This window comes from Puntigrus tetrazona, chromosome 4 (assembly GCF_018831695.1).
Source record: "Puntigrus tetrazona isolate hp1 chromosome 4, ASM1883169v1, whole genome shotgun sequence".
NCBI classification, from domain to species: Eukaryota; Metazoa; Chordata; class Actinopteri; order Cypriniformes; family Cyprinidae; genus Puntigrus; species Puntigrus tetrazona.
Genome location: NC_056702.1, coordinates 5,997,342 through 6,018,687, shown reverse-complemented (window position 1 = coordinate 6,018,687; position 21,346 = coordinate 5,997,342). Strand labels below are relative to the sequence as shown.

Genomic DNA, 21,346 nt, shown 5'->3' with positions numbered 1-21,346 from the left:
TTCTCTCCTCGCCAGTTGAGATACATTGGTTTGGGCGGCTCAGAGCAGCGATCTAAATGCTCTCAAGTTAAAGCGTTTGTGTTTCTGTCACCCGTCATCAACAGCAGGGTCAACACTCGTTGTCTCAAGAGGCCTGATGGAGAACACACAGACCCGTCCTAATCAGAGGTGGTTATTCATAGCAGCGTACTTGCTCTAAATGCATTCATGAAGTATTCATCAAGCCTCAAACACAGGCTTTTCATCTCTTTAAATCAGCCTGTAAGATGTTTTTGTTTTGTACTTTTTTTAGCCAACATATCTAGTACGAGAGCTAGTTAGTTATTGCCTGCGTCATGTCAGCTTCCCTCAGACTGGGCTCGCTGTTATCACGTTTGATGAGTTTGCCCTCTATTTTTCATCCTTGTACTTTTCTCTCTCTACACTTTCTCTGGATCCGTTTCAGCGGTTTGCACAGTTGATCAGATAATAACCTCATCATATGTTGCCATGGTGATTTTACTTGCCTTAAATGTCAGCAAGTGAACTTCACTGATCTTTGTGTCTCACTAGACTGCCATCCTGTCATTTTTTTTTTCTTTCCTTTTTTGGAAAACCTTTATGGTAAGTTTTTTTTCTTTTTTTTTTTACATGCATTAGGTATTATGAACAATAGTGTATTTATTAGTGCTGTCAAGTAATTAACTGTTTAATCACATCCAAAATAAGTGTTACATTTATTAAATATATTTATATGTTGTAATAATTTATATATGTAATTATTTTCTAAATATATGCTTTATGTTTGTCTTTTATATATACATAATAAATATACACGCATGTAAAAAAAAATATTTTGTATGTGATTTAATCATTTGACAGCACAGTATTTATAAATTAGCAATAATAAAAAAACAAATTGTTTTGCTAATTCTGTAATGTTAACCAATTAAACAATATTATTTTGTAATTTTTTGTTGTTTACGTTAAATCCCTGGAAAATAAGATAAGTGCAATACAAAGGTAATTGTACAATACAAATAAACACAACAATGAGATTTTATTTTTGTAATGATATTACATTCCACAGTTTTAACATTTTTTCCAGAATTAATTTTCTCTTTTTTTTTCTTAAACGTTTTTTTTTTTTTTTTTAACAGTTTTCTTCATTTTTTTTTCAGGTACTCAACAGACACATTACTGATGAAAAAGATCCAATAAACCTTTATGTCCCATTAAAAAGCTGCAGTTTCACAGATTCTGCTACTTTTTGTCATTTTATATTTTTACATTTTGAAGACAAAAATATTCCCGCTCGTGTTTCCCATCCCACCCCGCTCAACAAATAACTAAACAAAGGCTGACAACTGTTGGCTGTGATGTAAACGCGTGTGTGAATGTAATGTGCGGATAGTGTAAAGGAATCTGATCCTGAGCCCAACGCTTCATGATATTCCTTTGAGGATAGTCCTTAAAAAGCCCACTTAGTGACAGTTAGGCTGTTAGTTTTTATTCATTATCACAGATTCTATAAGACCGACGGAAGTATTTGACAAAAAGCGTCAGAATGATTCATACAAAACTTATGAGATGCAGTTCTCTACCTGCTTTCAGTCAGGGACTTTCTGTCTAGGACGGATGCCAATTGAGCCATAATTGAAAGTGTTTACTCTTGGCGTCTAATGCGAGTATCTGCCCTTCGGTGCTCTTTGATGTCTTTATACTCTGTGATTGAACATCCCTCCTTGCCTTGTTGAAGAAAGGAGTGAATTTAAGTGCGTTTTTAAATATTATTACGTTATCCTCAAATAGGACTGTGGAACCGGTTTTATTTGAGAAGTGTGGTGTACAACCAGCGACTGACCCCATTTATGTCTTTGCCTAGGAGCGTAATCCGTGGACTGAAATACATATTTTCCTCCTAAGTGTGTCAAGGAACACTATCTTATATAAGGCCAGATGGGCTTGTTGCAAGATGTCCCTAAAACAGATTGTTTATTGTGTACTTATGCAGGGTTTTTCTTTTTTGTTGCATGCACATTGTAATCGAGCGCTGCAGAGTTCTGAGGGCTGTTTGGTCGAATTTTTGCTTCTGGAAAGTGTGAAGAATTCTTCTGGAGTTCTGGATGTTTATGTAATTTCATGGCCAATTGCATTGTCAGCATGCAACAAAGACTTTTTACTTGAATGCTGCAACACAAATCACCCAAAGCGCCCATAAATATGTCAGAAACCTCTTCTAAATTGCTTCCCATGAAGACTGCTGGACCCATATTTCATCAATGAGGAGTTGAGAAGGAGAATTTTCAGTGAACTGTTGGCTGTGTTTATGGTGAAAGATGCCATGAAATGGTTTTGGAAGTAGTCTTGGATGGATCATTTAGAAATGGCCTTTAGTTTGTCACGGCTCTGTAAGATTCACTTGGCAGCTTGTTTCATAAACGAACGCAATGAAAACTCTCAAAATTATTAATGCGCTTCAGCTGTTTCTGTTGGTAGAGTAGAGTAGAGTAGAGTAGAGTAGAGTAGAGTAGAGTAGAGTAGAGTAGAGTAGAGTAGAGTAGAGTAGAGTAGAGAGTAGAGTAGAGTAGAGTAGAGTAGAGTAGAGTAGAGTAGAGTAGAGTAGAGTAGAGTAGAGTAGAGTAGAGTAGAGTAGAGTAGAGTGTTTTTCATTACCTTTTTAGGTCCTTTGTAACCCAAGGATTGAAAAAAGGAATGCATTCATAAAGAGCAATTTATAGGAAATTAAATATTTTTGAGCAGAGCCTTACTGTACATACATATCACAATTCTCTGATCTGTGACTTTCAATGATCTGTTAAGTCTGCTAAAAGTTGTTTTTGTCAGTGTTTGGGAGTACACTGGTATGTATGTGTGTTTTATAAAGCATATATATATATATATATATATATATATATATATATATATATATATGGCTTCAAAGTCAATAAAGGAATATTTCATGGAGTCTTTAAATATGTAATTGCCCATTCTTAGCACAGCAGTAACCTGACAGACTTAATTGGACATCAGGCTAACTGCTAGTTGAGCCGCTGGCTGTCATGCTAATGTGTGGAACAGAGAAAGTCTATAAAAGAAACCTGGCAGGTATTTTATTTTTTTTATTTTTTTGGCAAATCTCCCTTCTAGAAATCTGTAAACATGGTCTTGCGGCAAAGCTAAATCTCCTAGAGTAGGTTTTATGGCATGGATGAATGAGTGTGGCGATTCGCCAATGACCCACGACTCTCGTCTCATCACAGCACGCTGTTGTATGGCTGCTCGAATTATTATATATATCTTTTTATGCATTTATAGCAAGTTTCAGATTGTGAAAACGAATACGCAAGAAGAGAAATTCCAAAAACAGCTTGAGGGAACCAATCGCACGTCAGCTTAGAGATTGTATTAAGCTTGTGCTTGCCGCCCGTCCTCCACTTCGAGGTCGCGATTCCTCAGATATACCTCTTTTGTGCACCGCTGCTGTCTCATGTAATCACGAGGCACTTACATACCACATCCTGTTTAGGGAGTTCCCTTTAAGTAAAGAGACGCATGGTTAAACAGAGCAGGAAGTTGGATACAAATGAGGATTTCTTTTGTCAGAGCATAGATGCTTTCAGAAGAGAAGTCAGCATGCGTTCCCATCAAATGGCATAAATGCCTCCTTCCAGACAAGCTTAAGGCAGTAACAGTGTGATGTTGAGTTGTCTTTCTGTCTACGTCAGTCGTGTCTACAGGGACTAAGTGTTCGCTGTCTAAAACAGGATATGGCATCTTTCCTTTCCAGTAATTCTTGGTTCAACAAAAGCCCACCTGATTTCCCCCAAGGCAGGTTTTTGATTTTATGAATTATTATTCTATTTAGGTTTCCTCTTTTTTTTCTTATGGAGACCACAAAACTCTCACACACGTACTATATTGATAGTAGCTAAAGAATTTGCACACTTCCTACTCGCTCATTCACACTCACGATGACCGTAATTACAAAAAAAAAAAAAAAATCAAAGAAAGAAGCACATAATAAAATCGAAAGCATGTTAGAAATGTCCAACTTGATACCGTTTGGACATGAATAAGAAATGAAACATGGAAAATGTTCAAAAAAATGTCCTTCCCATTAAGATTTGTTTGTTTTCTCTTCTGGAATATTATAGGTATTATTTTTCTCTTTACAATTTGCTGTACAAACATAGCAACATAACGTCACGAGCAGGCATCTCCGATTCCTGAAATCTTCCTCGCTTATGCACGAGCGGGTCCTTTAGCCGCGTCCCAAGAGGCATTGCGATAGTCTCCAGGGTCCGAGACAAATCGGCGGATTTACCCACAACAGATCCAAATCGCATCAAAGTCGTTGTCCTCTCATGGTTCTGGTGCTCCTGATTTGTCCGGACTCCCGGGCTTTAAACATTGGCACTGGACCTCCATACTTGTCCAGATACAAATACCATAATGTCCGGGTTTGGCAGTCTTTAGACGTCAAACACATCAATATTCATCCTTGCAGCATCAGAATGAGCAATACTGTCTGTTTTTTGCTTCATTCGTCATCATTTTCTTGTGCTCACCAAAGTCACAATTTTAAAAGAATGACCGTTTTGCCGTGTAGGATCCTGACGACGGAAAGTCCCACTGATATTATCTTTACAATTATCCTTTAGTTATTTATTTTATTCATTTTTTGTCTTTTTAAACGATCAGGACACTCAGCTGTAGATTCACACACGTGGTTAAAAATGGCCTGGTTGGTGAGATTAGAAATGATTCTAAATGAACATGATTTTAATCTTCAGTTATGGTCTTTTTTTTTTTTTTTTTTTTTTTTTTTTTAAATGCGTTTTGTCCCCCATTGTCCAGCTGCACACGCAGGGCACGGGGATTTTCAGAGGGCGTCCCTTAACACACGGTGCCGTTTTCTTGACGGGATTTGGGGCACGTGGAGCGAGGGATCGGCTGTACGGAGGGCGCCAGTGTGCAGAAGAAGCCGGCGATGAGGGACAGGCCCAAACCGCCCCAGGCGCAGAACATTGACCAGCCGTACCCGTGACTGATGTCGTCTGGGAGGCCGTATATGTAGCGAGGGTAACGGGACAGCTCGAAGTTGATGCCTGCTACACAGGTGCACAAGGAAATGATGCAAAATGTGCCTGAAAAAGAAAAAAAATATTAGAAATTAAGTTTCATACAGTTACGAGTTCCCGTTCTGTAGAGGTCTACATTAGAAGTGAATGATACATATAGTGATCTTTGCGCGAAGGTGACCCTAACAAAAGACCCGCCCCTTAGTTACTGTTGCTATGGCCAACAAGCTGTGGTGCTCTTATCGCTGTAGGACCTCAGTACAAGCGGAACGTGAACTGGTCATGTTTCACTTTAGCATAAACACAAAATGAACATCAGAAGATATATTTTCGACCGAGGAAAGACGTAAATTCAAATTCAAGTACAGCATTACTCTCCTCTCCTTTCTAGTTTGCAGTTTCAGAGTTATAATTAGTCAAATTAATCACAGTTCATCAAATCTCTGGTTAATTAATTCCAAAAGAGTCGGACGTTAACACGTGCTAAGCTAATACTTTCAGAGCAAATAACATAAGTAAAAATAGCACGGTTCACACATATATTTGGAAAATGAACCAAACTTTAATTAAGAAAGCATTTTGGTGTAACTTTTTTTTTTTTTAATGGCTGACTTTTAGTTGACTCACAGTTCACTGACCATTTTTGATGTAAGCTTAGTGTTACACTTTTAGCAGTGCTAATAAGTGAATAAATATGTGATATTTGTAGCAACAGACAACAGTACATTGTATGGGTCAAAATGATCCATTTTTTGTTTCATGTCAAAAATCATTAGCATATTAAGTAATGATTATGTTTCATGAAGATATTGTTTAAATTTCCTTACCATAAGTATATCAAAACCTTAAAGGCGATTTTCTTAATATTTGGATTTTTTTGGTGTGTTTTTTGTTTTGGCGCCCTCAGATCTTTAAATAGTTGCATCATAGCCAAGTGTTGTCCTATCCTAACAAATCAAATATCACTGGAAACCTGTGTAACTCTCAATGTGAGTGTTTTGTAGTCCAGGGTCATGCAGTCCCTATTGGCTTTGGTAATTAAATAAATGTGATCATTTTAGAACAGCTGAGACTGCAAAGATGGCTTGATAATCATCATCATATTCGAAAGATGTCCAAAGAGAAACCTAGGAATCTATATATTATTGTCGGTCTGTTAGCAGTGGCAGCTTTCTGTCATTAATTGCAATTGTCTTTTAATGTGCCGCATAGGCCTACTACAAGCTGTGGTTATGTGTTATTACGTAACGTTCCATCATGCAGTTGCAGACTCTGCATATTCACAGCTCCTCTTTCTCAAGCCTCGTTACATATATTACGAGCTTTATCTGCAAATCGAGCCCTGTACAGTTGACGCCGTCGTAACATGCTAGTTGATAAAGACCTCTAACAAACTCATTTTCTCGCACCATGTGACCGAGCGAACATTCAGAGGGGATTCATCCTGCCATAATCTGACCCTCAGCGCTCCTTCTGCCTTTATAATTTAGCATCTTAATTGGCTTTTTAATTGCCATCTCATTATTCAGGCGCAGGGCATCGCATTAATCCAGCGCGCATCTTAATTGCGTCTCCGCTTCGCTCTCTATGGCGCCGCCGCCGCACTTATGAGAGCGAGGAGAGTGACGCGAAACAAGTCAGCCGCTTCCTCTGCTCGACGGGCGCTAACAGAATATCAAAATGCACGGTAACGAGGCCACAGGCTGTGTTGATTGGTGCGAGCATCTGTGTTGTGAGGTGATGAGCTCGTGGGTGCGTTCATATGACAGAGATGCTCGCCGTCGAGAGCCTTGATGTTGGTTGGCGTAAAGTGAGATAAGAGATCAGGAGATAATTGATATTACGTAATTGCTTTAATGGCTTCTTCCTGGCTGTCACTCATTAATTAATGCAGTTTTGGGCCGACTTGCAAAGGAATTGACTACCACACTGAGCTCATATCTGTCTGTCTGTCTATCTATCCTATCACTCTATCTGTCTGTCTATCTATCTGTCCATCTGTCCATCACAGTGACTGTGTATATACTGTGGATATGATTTTTGATTTTATATATTTATACATGCAATTTTATTAAATTAGCTTAACTGTTTAACTATTTATTTAATATATATTAATCCTTATATAAAGTTCTTTAATTTTTAAATTATTATACTAAATTATACTGTTATACTAATGCTGTATTAAAAATATATCTATTAATATTCATTAATATTTTTATTTATTCATTATATTGTATTATATTATATTCACAGACTTTCAAAATTTTGGAGAAATCATCTTTGTAGGTTTCAGACATCTTTAAAAATAATTTGCTTGTTTGTTTTTTTGGTTTTTTTTTTTTACTAAAGCATCTCATTTTAATATATTTTGTTTATTGGACTTTATTGATTTTTTTTTTTTTTTGTCAAAATAGCCAGGATAAAAACACATTTGAGAGACGTTTACCCATTGAGGTACATTGCCACAGTGTTTGCCAACCCTTTGCCTGGAGGCACAAAAGCATTTTTTTTTATTTTCCTAATCACGCACACCTGATTCAACTCATCCACAGCTCATTAATAGAGACTCCAAGACCTAAAGTGAATGGGTAAGATAAGTCATCCACAATGTGTGCCTTCAGGAACATAGTTGGGAAACCTTTGGAACAGGATACATAAGTGTTTTCAAGGTGAACACTTAAATATTATGTTATATTATATTACAATAAATTATATTACATTGTGGTTTTATAAATGGTTCCAAAATAATCTAAAAAATTTAAGTAGAATTTAGTTAATCTATGTAAGCATAAATAATGTAAAGATGCTTTCTTAATTCTTATATAGATGTGTATGCTAACACAGATTACAGCTGTACATTTTGATTTAACTATAATTTAATCTGTGTACATGCTGTAAACAGCTTATATTGTCCCTGTAGGCTTGGTTTGATTTGACTTACCGCCCATGAGGAAGAGCAGACCTGCCACATACTGCATGAGGCCACGGTCCCAGCAACATCCCAGCATCCCGATGATCCAGCCGAAGAGGATGATGGCCACTGCCATTCCCATAAACCCTGCCGTCATCCTCCGCAGATCTGTGGGTGGCGAGAAATAAGGCAAGTCAAACACATGACTCATAGCTGATAAGGGCATGGCGTGGACACACTCGGCAAAATGACGTGCTTCTATAACAACTGTATCTTATATTATTATTTTACATTCTTATATATTCATTTTTAAACCAGCTACATTAGGCGCTCCATGAGATGCTTTGTAAACTATTAAATGCTGGAAAATCCAGCATTTGAGTAGTTTGATAGCAGAAAGCAAAATTGACAATGAATGTAACTGCATATAGACATAAGTTCATAAACTTGGTAAATCCTGCCGTAATGCAGTGCACTTGCCCTGCTGTGAGTGTCTGCGTGTGCGGCCCCACGCTCAGTGTGTGACAGGGTTGACTCTGTGTTAGCTAGAGGGCAGGTCACAACATTTGTGTTCGTTAGCTCTTTTTAATCTCACAGTTGAATTCTCGCAGTAAGGGAAAGGTAGCAGGCCCAAAACGCTGGACACGGTGGCTTATGCCAGCCAACTGTGAAAGGGTCACAGAGTTCACCTCCGGGGCAGACGTGCCACTAGATGAACATGCTGCAAGAGAGCTTTTATTACTTTCTAATAGAGATGAGGTGTTAAAAGCTTTTTTTTTCATCAAAGTCATATCAAAACGAAAATGTCAGATATTTATGAAACGGCAATTCATCATTCCCACATCTCCATGACAGGATATTCAGCAGATGCTTGTTTGTTATTGCTTAAATTGAAAGTGCCAGATTTCATGAGTGCGTGGAAGCCCGTTTCATCGTCAAAGAAAAAATGGTTGTTGCGATGTTTGCTTTTTGGCACTTGTGACGTCATATTTTTACTTTCTCTAATTTGCAACTTCAACGTAATTTTAAATGCAATTTTTGCAAAACATAGTGTAGTGTAGTTTTATTTCTAACTGCAACTTTTACCTTCAACTGTACTTTTCCAGTATTTGCAGCTTTATTTGTGAAAAAAGGAATACCTTTTTTTACTAATTGTAACTTCAAAATGTGACTTTCTTGTATTTGCATCTTTATCACGGGGCAAACTGTGCATCTCATAACTGACCTTTTTACAATGTGACTCTCGTATTTGCACCTTTATTTTTCACAATGCAATTTTTTCCTGTAGTTGCAAATATTTTTCATAACTGTGACTTAATCTCAAGTGAGACTGCTTTTGGGTAAATGCACAAAATCTCACAACGTAGCTAGTATTTAAAATCTTTTAGCAATGCAACTTTATTTCTTGTAGCTGCAACTTGTTTCTTGTAACTGCGATTCAATCGTACACTGAGACTCTCACATGAAAATTTTGGGGGAAATTGATACTTTCCATCTCACGATGTGACTTTCTAGTTTTTGCAACCTACTTTTTCACAATGTAATTTTATTTCTTGTACTTGCAACTGTTTCTTGTACCTGCCACTTATTCTTACGCTGTGACTCTTGCGGATAATTACGACTTTTCCATAATATGACTCTGTAGTTTTTGCAACTTTCGAATTGCAGCTTTATATATCAGTGTGATATTTTATACATTGTAATATTCATTTATGCTTGTTTACATTTCTAGCAGCTATTATTGTGTTTGACAGACCTGTGCTGTTTGAACGCATTTCTCTCCTTCTAAGTTGTCTCGGAGCCGTTTTACTTGGCTGTCCTTTGAGAGATCTCAGTTATGACCCTTAGATATGGTTTACTGCAATATTGCTTTAATAAAATAAAGCAGAGCATTCACAACACCGGAACAGTTGGTGTGAAATAAGCAAGGTTATGGTATGAATCGATCCTTTCTTAAAAAGAGTTTAAAGAGAAGTTGGCCAACTCGTATACTATCAAACACATTGTGTTTTTAAAAAAAGCTCACAAGAGTGTTATTTAAACATTGAGTCAGACTACAAACACTTTACCACACATCTCATGGAAAGCTTACTTGGGAACAGCCTTATTTTAGTTTCTTATGTTGGAGCCCACATAATATTTGTTACATAATAATATATACTTTGTTGTTGTAGAAACTGTTAGTGTCAGTCAGCATGTAGGAAAAAATAGGTGCTCAGGTGTAGTCGTATAAATTGCTATGTATTACACAAGAGTTATATCCATGCAATGTTTTCGCTTTATGGTCGTCTGTGATTTTATCTGTCAAGAGAAATGGAAGAGAGAAAGCGCTTTACATGAAGTTAGGAGCGAATTATAAAACACTGTTTGCTACCTGAATGGCAGCTTTGGCTTCCCATGTTGAGAGAAACATGTTATGCCTCAGAGAGAAAGTATTGAATTTCTCTTCCCTTCAACGTTTTTAGGGAGCCACTGGTTATAAAAAATAATGCAGTTTTTCATGAGCGTTGCACAACTTCATTTTGTAATAATGCGGCATACCAGTACGGTTTGATTTTAGTTAACAAAATACCCCAAAATCTCTTAATTGCTTTAAACATGTGTTGCTGTTTTGCAACAGTGATTCCCGGCTTCGCATACAGAGTCTGACTTTCCATTGTACTTTTTCTGAAATGTTTATCGGATGTGAAAGAATGATTGTGGAAGGGTTTCCTAAAACTCCTTATGCATTTTGCAGACTGACGCTAAAGCAGACTGTCAGCATCGTTCAAAATGTATGTTAACTAGAAGGGGACGTCAACGGGAGTACAAGAGCGCTGAACACAAGACAGGCAGCTCTTCTGGAAACAGGCCAGGAGAAGTCTCTGTAGTTGGCCTTCTCCTTTTGTTTGATATTCTTGTCGTTTTTGTATCTCTGTGTTTCGTAACCTGCTGGGCTTCCAGATGTGTCAGGTTCTGCCAGATCTTTGTTCCCCTCGCTCTCGAGCGCGGAATGAGAAAGCAGACCGTAAATGCTGTACTGCAAGTAAATGTGTGCTTTCAAAGTCTCTAAAGGGAAGGGTGTATAATTATGTGTGGCACAGGATCTTCGCCAATTAGATACTTTTTAATCAAACAGGGGGATATATAGACTGCATTGAAGCTTGATTTCTCTGAATTCATGACCTGAAATGTCAGATGTTTTAAATGTAGTTTTTTCCACTCTGGAATATGCCATGAATACCTGAAATGATAGACTGCTCCCTTAGGGCCGGACCTGACAAGATTATACTTCCTCAAAATGAAATGCACAGTCAGGGTTTGAAACCGTTCTATGCGATCAGCCACTGTTTTAGTAATAAATACTATAAGGAGATACTTAAAGGGTTCGTTTACTCTCCATCCAAACCTTTGACTTTTTTCTGTTTACAGAACACATTGGAAGTGTTTTTTTTTTTTTTTTGATGCTTGGATGCAAACATTGGAACCCACTGAATTCAATGTATGGATCAAAAAAATGAAAAAACGCACAGAGGCTGCATCAGAAATCGAGCATCAGAGTTAGTACTTGTATGTAATTACTTAAAGGTACTTAAATCCTCTATCATGGCTTCATGGGATAGTGAAGTCTTCAACAAACGAGAATCTCATCATTTTTCCGACAACGTTTTGCACACTGTTTTATGAATACTGTGAATTTGGACAATTCTGTTCACCTACTGTTAGTGGTCATGTAACTTTGGAAGCCACCTCAGACTACTTTTTACCCCTTTAATTTCTACCAAACCACTACACCATTAAAGTCGACACGAAATGACTTTTTACACCACATTATTTCCATAATGTGACACGATTTGAGTGAAATAGATTTGAATAACAGGGTATTAAACAACAAAAATACTATGAAAACCTTCATATCAGAATGAAGCCAGGAATTGCTTCAGACTTATTACATTTTGATGAAAGCTTATTAAAACAAACATTTCTTTTTTTCCTCTTTGTACAACTGTGCATTGATGAATTGTGCGTATAAAGTCTGAGGCAGCGCATAAAGTAAGTAAATAGGGTTGATTATGATTTAATGTCAACTTTAAGCCTCAATTTATGATTCAAATATTGCTGAGGTAATTATTCAACCCAAATATTCCACTTGGGATCACCTTGAAAATTAAGTTTCTTTCTTTCCCCACTCCTTTCTCAATTTGAGCTCTTTGAGCAGCGAGATTCTTGTTCGGATTTGTACACAATTCCCTGAATGATCCACAGACCTCATGCATAATTGCACATCCGTTCCGACATCCAAATCAGACTCCCGGGCTGCCTGTAAACATCCTGCGATAAATCACATAGCCTTCTTGACTTCAACTTTATAATCCCTCTAACAGAAGTAAATATAGACTAACCGCATGATCTAACCACATAATGGCTGTACCATCGAAAGCTAATGGGAAACGTGATTGATGCAGGACTGTTTATGGCGGATGACAGCATAATCAAATCGCGAATCAAATTGTGATATAATCAAGTTTGGATTATGCAGCCCTCGAAGCCTTGTAGTACAGTATGTACAAAGCTGGAATCTTTAAACATATGCTAACTGAATGATAGTAAATGAAGGTCCACCTTATGAACAGGAGGTCGAGTAGAAAACGGCCATGTGCTCTTCCTGACAGGAAACTAATCACTGCACCTGCTCGGTGGAAACTGATTTGCATGCCAACCGTCTACAGCTTCTCGCGTGACAGAAAGGCTGAATCTGTGTTTCGTCGTCCCATTCAGATGATGTCAAACGTGTCTCGAGTCACATCCCAACATTGTTTACAGGCAGTCGAATCAGAGCGGGAAACACAAGCCTCTATTCATCTCTGACCTTTTCAAGAGGGCGCTTCAGAGAGTTGCATCATTGTTAAAGGAAGGCCATTGTCTGAAAATGAGATGTGTTGCAGGGAGCACATGCAAATGTGAGCGCTGAGGAGCAAATGAAATGATAGCCTTGATATTGCTCGAGGAATAATGTGCGTCAGCTTTATTTGCACTGCTTTGGCAGCTGCAATATGCGGATCAGAGCAGATAGATTAATCTAGTGAAAACGAAAATACACAAACCGATTAGCACTTAAGACTCGAACCTGCAATTCTCTCAATAGCACCATGGCTTAATGATCTGTGCAAGCTACTAAGCCGAGGCACCGTCCCTAATTTTCTTTTTTTTCCCTTCAGTAGCTTATTGAAAATAGCCAAAACTATCATTTCGGCAACCGTTTGCTTTATGGACATTTTTACAATAACAAAAAAAATATATTAAAGTTTTGCCATCAGACGCAGTCTTTGTGACCTCATCTTTCTGGACAGGATTTCCCCTCCAGTGTTTATCGGAAATAAGTTTCCGTTATCCTCAAAAGTGGTTGTATCTTGCTGAATCTAATGTCAAAATGAGTTTACGAAAGTATGTTCTTCATTGAAATGTGGTCGTTTTTTCCTCTTGGCTTTCTGTTTTTTTTTTTTTTTTTTTTCCTCTCTGTGTGGAATGGCCTCTGAAGGTAATAGAGCTTAATTTCATTACCCAGTGTCAACCATCACTGGGGAGAAAACAATTGCGAACTAAAATTAGATTACAGTAGACCCGATGGGAGAAGCTGGAGGAACACCATACTATGCTCCAGAGAAGCATGTGTGTGTGTGATCGTTTACAAGGTAAAGGTGATGTAACACTGCATGTACTTGGCGTGACTTACAAGTGTTGAGCTATGTTGGAAATTGCATATTAGCACATATGTACTATTTCTGCAGTATGTGCACTATAAGCAGTATGCAAATGTAAAATATGCAATATACACATTTTGTGCTGTTTTACACACGTTGTAACTTACGATCCATAATTTAACCTTCCGTTTCTGTTTTAAGAATGAACCAGAAGCCCTGACTTTTAGATTTGATTAATTCATCACATTACCAAGATGCTTTTTGTTTTATGCAAAATTTCATATTTAAAGCCAAGTCGGAAGCTAGCTTAAAATCTTTATCTTTGAGCAATACACAGGCAAAAACATTGCCAACTAAATGTTGCTAAATGTTGTTTTATGCCTTAAATTCATTAAATTGTTTGCGTATACTTAGTAAGGCAGTTGTTCAGTTTACGTATTGGGTAGGACTAAAAAATGAAATATGTGGATCTAAAATACGGACATGCAGAATATGTGTATTTATAAATAATAATGCTAATACTGTAATCTGCGTTGTAACAAGTGTTATATATAAATAATGGTGGTGGTATTGAGAATTAGTCTCCATTTTGAAATGTCACCCTAATTTTATCTCCAAAAACTTTTATTTAGAGCTCATCAGGACGGCATGTTTGTGGAAAAAGTGCACTTGCAAAGAGCTGACCGACGTTGGCTCTCTGCTCCCCAGTGGCCAGAGTCGCTGTCAATCCTGTGGGATCTGCCAATCCGGCTGTGTAAAGCGATAGTGTCAGTGATAGAGGCTGGACCGAGGCTGGAGGTTGAGGGAGGTCACAGCTGGACATGGCAATGTCAATAAGAGCTCACTTAGTGACCCACTGAGGGACTCATTGAGTGACGGACGGCAGCCATCAGCAGCATTGCCGTCGACATGTCCTTGTGTCTGTGTGTTATAGTGTCCGGTAAATGCAAATAAAATGTTGACACTGAAGGCACTTGCTCAATTCAGAAACCGATATCAATGCTTCTTACTTTTCAGGTAGCAGGCATCATATTTTATGTTAAGTGCAGAGTTTTCATGTGTTTTTAATAATGTGTGTATTTCCTGAAGTAGAAATGCATCAGAACCATTAGCAGTGCACCATTATGACAGATTATCAATTCCAGCTGAGGGCAAGTTCTGCTTTTAATGATACACTAATGCTTCCTGCTGCTTTACGTGATGCTTTAGCTAACCGTTTCCAAGGCCAGAGACTGCGTATGTCTGAAGAATCTGTTATTCTTACTATGCCACCCATAGTCCTGTCTTGCCGTTAAAGGAGCCAATTTCCATTTATATGCACTGGCCTGGATATGTTTTATGTAATTTACGATTATACTGTTGTCAGATTTTATTTCTGCTTTGAAATGTATTTTCTATAAATAGATAACAGCTGCTCAGTAATGTTACAAAAAAGTACCCTTATTTGCCTTCAATTACTTTGATCTTTTTAGCTATCACTAAAAATTCTGACCGTCAGATTAAAATAACTAAGTAAATGAATGGGGAAAATTGGTAACGCTTTACAATTAGTTAACGTTGGTTAACGACATTAGTAAATATGAACTAAGAATGAACTACTTCTACAGCATTTATTATTATTATTATTATTATTATTATTATTATTATTATATATAATGTTTTATATATATATTCCACAATGGAAACAAGCTTCTTTTCAGATACACTGAAACTCTGTATGTTGTTGTTGTTTTTTTTTTTAAGCACACATAAAAATATTGAGCTGCAATGTAGATAAACAGATCTGCCCAATGAATTAGTGTGAATTGCAAAATGCATTTTGATCAATTTCCACCCTATAAAATAAGGTTAGTTAACTTCATGCTCCAGTATGCTTTATAATCTCCTTCTGTTTGCCTCCGAGATAAAGATGCTATCAGCAAATAAGATCAGCTTGTTTCAGAGAAGAAAGCAGCATCTGAATTTATGCATGCTGGCGATGTACTTTGATAAATCAGGGGTCAAATCTTACAGACCAGAAGGTTAAACTCAACAACCGCAAACAAGCCGTTCTGGGAGCGCTGTAAAATGATCTATCTAAATCCATATCTCCACCATCATAAAGCGTGCATATATGGTCACCGCCGGAATAATAGGCGTAAAAATTCTGTCTGGACTTAACGTCCTTTCTGACCTCAGGACTTTATGCTGCTTAAAAAGAAGGCGATAATGCAGGAAATGCATTATAGGGCAGATAAAAAGGACTTGGATGTTAGATGAGATGAGTCGTCTGCTCAAACTAGCCTCGTGAATAACTCTCGCCAATCGCAGAGAATAGAGTATTGAAAGCGTGGCTGGAAAAAATAATTTTTTTTTAATGAAGTGTCAAGGTTGAGCGGTTTTATGGAGTCTGTAGCAGAGCTGATGGCGGGAGCTGGATGACAGCCTATCGTTCAGGCTGCGCCGCAGTCCTGTGCATTACATCAATAAAGTGTCGATTTGCGTGACGCCGCATGAAGAAGCGTCACGGGTGCTGACGGCCATCGAACATGAGGAGAGGCATGTAACTCAGCACTTTTGCGGCAGACCTTTGATTTAATTTCCTATGCTTTGAATAACTCAAAAGACGTGCTGTGGTTTTTTTTTATGCACTGGCTGCTTTCAGCATAGCTTGAATTTCAATCTGATTATGCCGCTTCATAAATCGTGCACGACTGGTTTTAAAAGCAACATCTGGAGCATCAACTTTTTACTCCTGTCACACAGCATGATTTTTGACGCTCGCAGTCCAATGCACAAACATACTCTATTTTTAATCGCACAACAGTTAGTGCTGGTTCCAAGAGTACAGCTGGGACTTTTTTGCGTGGTGTTCCTGACTAAAAAAACGGAACCGAATTTTGACTGGTGCTGTTTTTTTTCCAAATCTGTCATTCCTCTCTTCCTGAAGCATTTACAACTTGTAAAATGTAAAACCTGTATTGGAGCTGAAGCTAAATGACTACATATAGCTTGCTGTTTCAGACTTAAACTTTTTATTCAAAATATTTAAAATATTAACTGCCAAATAATGTCCATAAAAAACAGCTTAATTTATATAATGTTTTTATGAAACTGTCATCAAGTCTACAGGATTATAGTCCTGTTTTTTTAGAAAATGCTATATAATGACATGTATACTCGAGTTAGAGGTCTTTGTCATAAACACATTGATTGTTATATATCTGTTCACTACAAGTGGTATGCAATATGCAAGAAAATTATTTTTTTCAGTTCATATATATTATTCAAAACACATTATACAAAACCGATATTTACAAATTTTATTCTGTGAGGTTTTTATTTTTTATTTTATTAGTTTTTGCAGCTAAACCAAAAACATTCATGTCCAATTTAATATTACTTTAGTTCATTTTGGAGCGTAAAAACTGCATAAAAATCCATTTAGGTTCAGTTCCAAATTATGTTAGTTTTTTTCTCTCTGCTTCGTTTAGTTTCCCATTTAGTTTTGTTTTAGTATTTACTTACAATTGCTCACGACCGTAATGACTTTATACAGCAGCCATGCCGTTATTAAGTATAACCACACTCTTGCTTATGTGATGTTGCCTAATCATCCACAGCCCATCAGCAGTGACTCTGACAGCAGAATGGCACAGCTATGGAAAATGCTGAGTGGAACGGAGAATCCTCTGCCAGCTGTCAATCACTGCATCCATCCCTCATGTGCTTTTTCCACACAGTCATCACAAAATCAACAACAGGGGACAGAACAGGCAAAAGCACAGCTATTTGATGTGACAGCCGTTTGACATTGTTTATGCAGATATGAAAGCTCTGCCGCGCTCGCGTAAGCAAGGCTACGTGCTTTGACGCGCTGGCAACCACAAACGCATTTGCCGCTAGGGGCTTAAAGGCAAATGCATCCTGGTCAGTCACCTCTCTTCCTCTTTACTGCCACTCATTCCCGTTTGTCTCCCATGAGGACGGGTGAGGGAGCTGCGTCCTCTTTGTTTCATGTTGGGATTAAAGGACGACGCATTTGCATGCTGCTGTCGACTGGACGGACGCGTGAGTGCTCGCAATCGGCTGTGGATTTGCATACTGAGCATCAGGCTAAGCCCAAGGAAATGATGGGAGGGAGAAAAATTCTGGCGACAGAGAGATTGCTAATATCTGCACCGCTTCTGTTTAACCCTATATAGTGCACTACTGAAAGTTGCTTTCTTTAACAACCACCAGCACCTTGTTTTTTTTTTGTTTTTTTTATATGACACCAGTTCTGTTATTTGACTGCTTAAAAGTAGATTTCTGTGAACCCGTTAACACCAGAAATGCATGCCTTAATACATACATAATAAATGTGCGTACTGTGTATATTTATTATGTAAACAAAAGCTTTTATTTTGGATGTGATTAATCTATCGACAGAACTAATAAATAACCACAAAAATGTGCAAATGTTTATAAAGTATTATATTTATATTTCAAAATACAAGTACTGTTCCTTAATACATGTGCGTATTTATATATACGTAATAAACGCGTACACACACACATATAGTATGGAAACTTACATAGAGGGTTAAAGGCCAGATTTAAAGTGAGAGAAATATGCATTGAGCTTTTACAGGTCATAGTCTGATCTGCAAGGTTTAAATCCATAATGTAGGACAGCAGACTCTGTATTGACCATCTGTGGTGTTTCTTTTTCCTCTGCAGATATGAATGGGGTTAAGCATCGTACTTGGATTTAAATCCTGTTCTATGCGTTTGCCGTATTGCGCGCTAAACGCTTGTTTTCCTCGCAGATCCTGTGCAGCGTTCGAACGTGCAAATCTAAAGCAGCTGACTCTGCATGCGTTTGCGAGTAATTGTTAGGTTAATGTCCGAGCTGTTCAAACGCGCGGCGCGACTTTAAACGCAAGGTGTCAAGCTGTCAATGCAAAGAGCCCACCGAGCGCACGCTAAAACAATTTCTAGGTACAAACAATGCAATGCTTTGAAGCCAGACAGGCTTTATCTGTCATTCAGGCAAATGGCAGATGAACGCGCGCACGCTCGCACCGTAAATGAGCGAAAAGCCCAAAGGACGATGTGCCCCGCGGTGTGTTTGGATGGCTTTGTCCCTCTCCTGTCTGTGTGCTAAACTGTCACCTCTTCTCTCCGTCGGCTTCCCCCCATAGTGCCGTCTGGCTCCACACACATCGCAGGATGGCCAAAGCCCCACAGGACCGACAGACACGAAAAAACGCGAGATGGGAAGGAGGGAGAGACAGAGCAGCTTTTACACTCAAACTCTTGCATGAATTAGCATGGCGCCTTGGTTTCTGCGAGCACAGAGTGGCTGTTGACCAGTCGAGGGAATCTGGTGGAGATTCGTTCACAGCTGTCAGGTGGCTCGTCTCTTTTTCTTGCGTGATCTTTTCAAACCAAAACTGAAAGTCAATTGAACCTGCGTCCCCCGAGGAACATTTTGCTTGCGCACAAACTGCTCTTTCATAGCTCAGGAGACTTAAAAGATTAGTTCACCCAAAAATGAGAAGTCTTTATTTAGTCACACTCCTGCCACTCTTCAGTTTGTCTTTTTCAGAACGGAACCGAAAATGCGTTTTTTTGTGATTGTGTGTCTTTTAAGAATCATCATAAAAATCTATTAATTCATGTGATTCAGTGTAATTCGTACAACTCTAGTTTATGGTGATATGGGGAAGTTATCTTGTTTGTTTTGTTCAGAACCATTTCACAGTTTCATAAAAACAAGTTTACCAAACAAGCCAGATTTATTTCTGTTAGTCTGACTTACTTTGAACCAAATCAATTGACAATAAGACCAAGTACACTAAACCTGGTTTATTTGGTAAACTTGAAAACAGGCCCTAGGGGTTGTTTTGTTTAGTTTAGTAACATTACGCAGATCTTTCCATGCAACACCAGTTTATTATTTGGGGATTATTTTATTTGATCATGTTTTGTTTTGTTTTTATTTCGTTTTTTTTTTGTTTTGTTCAAAACCAATACACTTTTTTTTTTCCTGCGTAAAAACACCATGTAACACCATTTCATGCAGACTAGGGCATATTTTGTTTAATTTTGCAATATTTTTTTTTACTTTTTGTTTTATTCACTCCTGTTTTGCTTGCATCTTGCAGATCACTAAAATGAAATCCATGCAAATTCTCCTCACAAAATAACTTGGGTGTTCGATTAACTTACGACCACTTACATGGAAACCTCTTTGTCACCCCTCTTACCTCTTAACTCTTACTCTGAACCGTCTCCAAAGACCGCTTGACTTAGTTAACTATTCACCTTTAGCTAATCTTCAAAAGCCCTGAGTGTCCATTGAGGTCTTTGATGCTATTTTATTAGCTGACTAGGCTTTGCAAATGGATTCCGGTCATGACAGAGAGAGAGAGAGAGAGAGAGAGTAATAGTTTTAAAAAGAGATGAATGGAATCAAAGTCAAGGAATTCAACTCTCTTCATTCGTGCAATCTAGATGTTTACAAAAAAAAATTGGCAGACCACATGAGTTAATGGTTTTGATTGTCATTAAAGAAAACGATTAACATCCTGTTGTGGAGCTGTATCTAACTCCCACATATTTGATGATAAATTATTATTATTAAATGCAGATACATATTTTATGTAGGGATTATTGGAAATGTTTTATTCAGTGCTCTGGAAGGAACATGTTGACAAAATTATTTTGACAATCATCTTGGTTAAATGGCGAGGAAAAACACATTTCCACTAATAGATGCAACTAATATGAATATACAGGACAAAGAAAACAATGGCTTTGTTTTTACTGCCCAGTCCTAATTTTCTCAAACATTTGTGTTATTCTGCAACAGGCCACAGACACTTATTTTATTTAAAATGTATTTTTAAATTCCATTTTAATGCCAATATGTACCTCTTATTCCTCATGTATGTAATATTTTAACTCGCCTGTGCCTTATCTAAAGTTACCTTGTGCACTGCTTGACCTGTTTGGCTAAATCATGCAAGCAGTAAACAGTGCTGGGGATCTGTGGGTCGCTGCCGTCTGATGCAGAGAGAGGAACTGTGTGAAGAGAGCAGGGGGCAGTGTCACTCCACTTGTCATGTGTCAAAATATAGGTGAGAGACACTGACACCGGTGCGAAAGATTTGTCACCGACTGCGCGGGTGTGAAAACCCACCAGCGTCCCACGACAAGAGCTGTGTAGAGAAATGTCCCTTACTCTGTAGCATGAATGGCTCTTAATACCAGCAATAAGACAAGACTCATTACACTGTGCTTGTGGGTGGGCTTAGTCATAGGACTGTGCACAAGTGTGTGTAGATATATATGACCTAGAGTCATAAGTAGCACTGGTATAGTTGTAGCAATAGCCAAAATACATTGTATGGGTCAACATTGTCATGTTTTCTTTTATGTCAAAAATCATTCGGATATTAAGCAAAGATCATGTTCCGTGAAGATGCATTTCCTACCGTAAATATTAAAATGTAATCGTTGATTAGTAATAAGCAACGCTAATAAATTTTGACTAATTTAAAGGCAATTTTCTCAGTATTTAGGCTTTTTTAGACCATCAGATTTCAGATTTTCAAATATCCTAACTAACCGTACATCAACGGAAAACATATGTATTCAGCTTTATTCAGATGATATATAAATCTTACTTAAGATATATTATATATTAAGTTACTTAAAAACTT

The 21,346-nt window shown here is 37.9% G+C and overlaps 1 protein-coding gene across 1 annotated transcript in view; it reads right to left on the bottom strand.

Moving 5' to 3' along the window:
* Window positions 1-2,850: 2,850 nt before the first annotated feature.
* The window catches only part of tmem178b (transmembrane protein 178B), a 74,012-nt gene continuing 55,516 nt past the window's right edge, over window positions 2,851-21,346 (bottom strand). The window contains exons 4-5 of the mRNA XM_043237912.1: window positions 8,005-8,142; window positions 2,851-5,129 (exon numbers count right to left, since the gene is read on the bottom strand). Of these exons, the coding sequence (XP_043093847.1) occupies window positions 4,879-5,129; window positions 8,005-8,142 (389 nt within the window). The 3' untranslated portion in view covers window positions 2,851-4,878. The remainder of the gene's footprint in view (window positions 5,130-8,004; window positions 8,143-21,346) is intronic.